The sequence below is a fragment of the Mesoplodon bidens genome (genome assembly GCF_964165515.1).
Source record: "Mesoplodon bidens genome assembly, chromosome: 4".
Taxonomy (NCBI): domain Eukaryota; kingdom Metazoa; phylum Chordata; class Mammalia; order Artiodactyla; family Ziphiidae; genus Mesoplodon; species Mesoplodon bidens.
The window spans coordinates 102,661,910-102,664,066 of NC_138160.1; the positions used below are offsets into that span (position 1 = coordinate 102,661,910).

Genomic DNA, 2,157 nt, shown 5'->3' on the forward strand with positions numbered 1-2,157 from the left:
GACTGGGCCTGTGCGCCACGACTGCTGGGCCTGCGCGCCTGGAGCCTGTGCTCTGCAACAGGAGAGGCCGCGATGGTGAGAGGCCTATGCACCGCGATGGGGAGTGGCCCCCGCTTGCCACGGCTAGAGGGGGCCCTCGCACAGAGGTGAAGACCCAACACAGCAAAAATAAATAAATTAATTAATAATTTAAAAAAAAGTGTGTATATTTACTTTGGTGTATCTGTGATATCTATTTTTTTATGTTATTTTAACCTGTGAGAATTAACATCAACATTTTAACAATGGTTCTCTCTGGGTAGAGGAAGGATTAGGAATGTTTTGAATTTTCTTCTGTGAGTTAATTATCATTTTCTCAAAACACTACAACAGTTATATATATTCTTTTAAAACCAAAGGCTATTATAAATTATTTTTAATTGTCCTTTTAAAAATATGTATCTACATCATAGATATGTATCTACATCAAAGTAACAAGTTTAGAGCTAGTTTATATATTCTTCCTACATTTTATATATCTTATTTTTTACAGTGAAGGTAAATTTTGTATCTAAAAATATGTCCTTTTAAAAGAAAGCATTATCTTACTACAGACTCTTGAAAATGTGCCCAATATACTGGCAACTACTTCCATACTTAAATTTGTTAAAGTAACCCGAAAGTCAATTTATAAACATCCTCTTTGGGTGTAGACCTTTATTTACTCTCAGATGAATTGGTGGTGACTTTTGGTTTACCCTATTTCACTGCCTTGCCTCTCCCATCCCTTGATCCTTGGACAGAAAAAGGTCAGAGAGGGAGAGCAAGTGTGGCTTGGCTCCATCCTTTCTTTTGCAAGTCACAGCGACTAGTTTTTGACAGTATTTTTAACTTATGTGAAATAGTAAATTACAAACGCCCAAGAGCAGAAGTCTTTCAGCGACGATGGGTGCAATGTTTGTAACTGTTATCTGCCTTTTCCCAACCGCGACTGGCTCGCGCCCCCAGCCTCCCTCCGCCTGGAATTCGGTGCCTCTGGAAGGGGCCTGTGACGCAGTCGCCGTCACCTAAAGCTGCATTCTGATTCAGATCTGACGCCCCGGCGCGCTGAGCCGGCCGGGCCTCAGCGTCCCCACTTCTAAAGAGAAGGGGCCATGCTGCCCTGTTTCTTGTTCCTCTCCAAGCACATCAGCACTTCGCTGGTGTCCCTGCGCAGGGCACGCCACGGCTTCGCGCTCCCGCCGCGCTGGGTCCCCAGGCGGCCCTGGGGCTCCCCGCCCGCCGCCCCCCGCCGCCTGCTGGCCGCAGCCGCCTCCTCGCGGGGACCAGCAGGGCCAGCCGGCGCCCCCTCCAGGGTGCGCCAGAACTTCCACCCGGACTCCGAGGCCGCCATCAACCGCCAGATAAACCTGGAGCTCTGTGCGTCCTACGTGTACTTGTCTATGGCTTATTACTTCTCCCGAGATGACGTGGCCTTGCACAACTTCGCCAGATATTTCCTTCGACTGTCCCGGGAGGAGACCGAGCACGCAGAGAAGCTGATGAGGCTGCAGAACCAGCGGGGAGGACAGATCTGCCTACAGGACATCAAGAAACCGGACCAGGACGACTGGAAAAGCGGGCTGAATGCCCTGGAGTGTGCTCTACTCTTGGAAAAGAATGTGAACCAGTCGTTGCTGGAATTGCACACTCTGGCCTCAGACAAAGGTGACCCCCATTTGTGCGATTTCCTGGAAACCCACTATCTGAATGAGCAGGTTAAGTCTATCAAACAACTAGGTGACCACGTGCACAACTTGGTTAAGATGGGAGCCCCGGATTCTGGCCTGGCAGAGTACCTTTTTGACAGACATACCCTTGGAAATGAAAACAATCAGAACTAACCCATAGGCTGCCTTCTCCACCGCCCAGGGTGTGCCAGGACCCAGAGGCAGCTGCTTCCTCGGCTTATTTTACGGACAGTGTTCAGAGATCTGTGGTTCAAACCACAGTTTTATACCAATTGTTCCTCCTTTCCTTTTATATTCTTCTGGTACGATGTCCCAATAAAGTGATTTGTAGAGAATATGTATGTAGCCCCATGTTAACAATGGCTTTTTGCCCAGCATCAAGATAATTTTCCCAGCCCAGGATGAGATGGTATAAAAAAGACTGCAAAAAAAAGCTACTGAAATAGAT

The 2,157-nt window shown here is 47.8% G+C and overlaps 1 protein-coding gene across 1 annotated transcript; it reads left to right on the top strand.

Annotated features, from left to right (window-relative positions):
• Positions 1 to 1,082: 1,082 nt before the first annotated feature.
• On the top strand, positions 1,083 to 1,862 carry FTMT (ferritin mitochondrial; the record flags this gene model as incomplete). Its single annotated transcript, XM_081233704.1, has 1 exon — positions 1,083 to 1,862. Exon 1 carries the CDS (start codon positions 1,134 to 1,136, stop codon positions 1,860 to 1,862), a length of 729 nt encoding a protein of 242 aa, XP_081089830.1. The 5' UTR covers positions 1,083 to 1,133.
• Between the last annotated feature and the right edge of the window lie 295 nt (positions 1,863 to 2,157).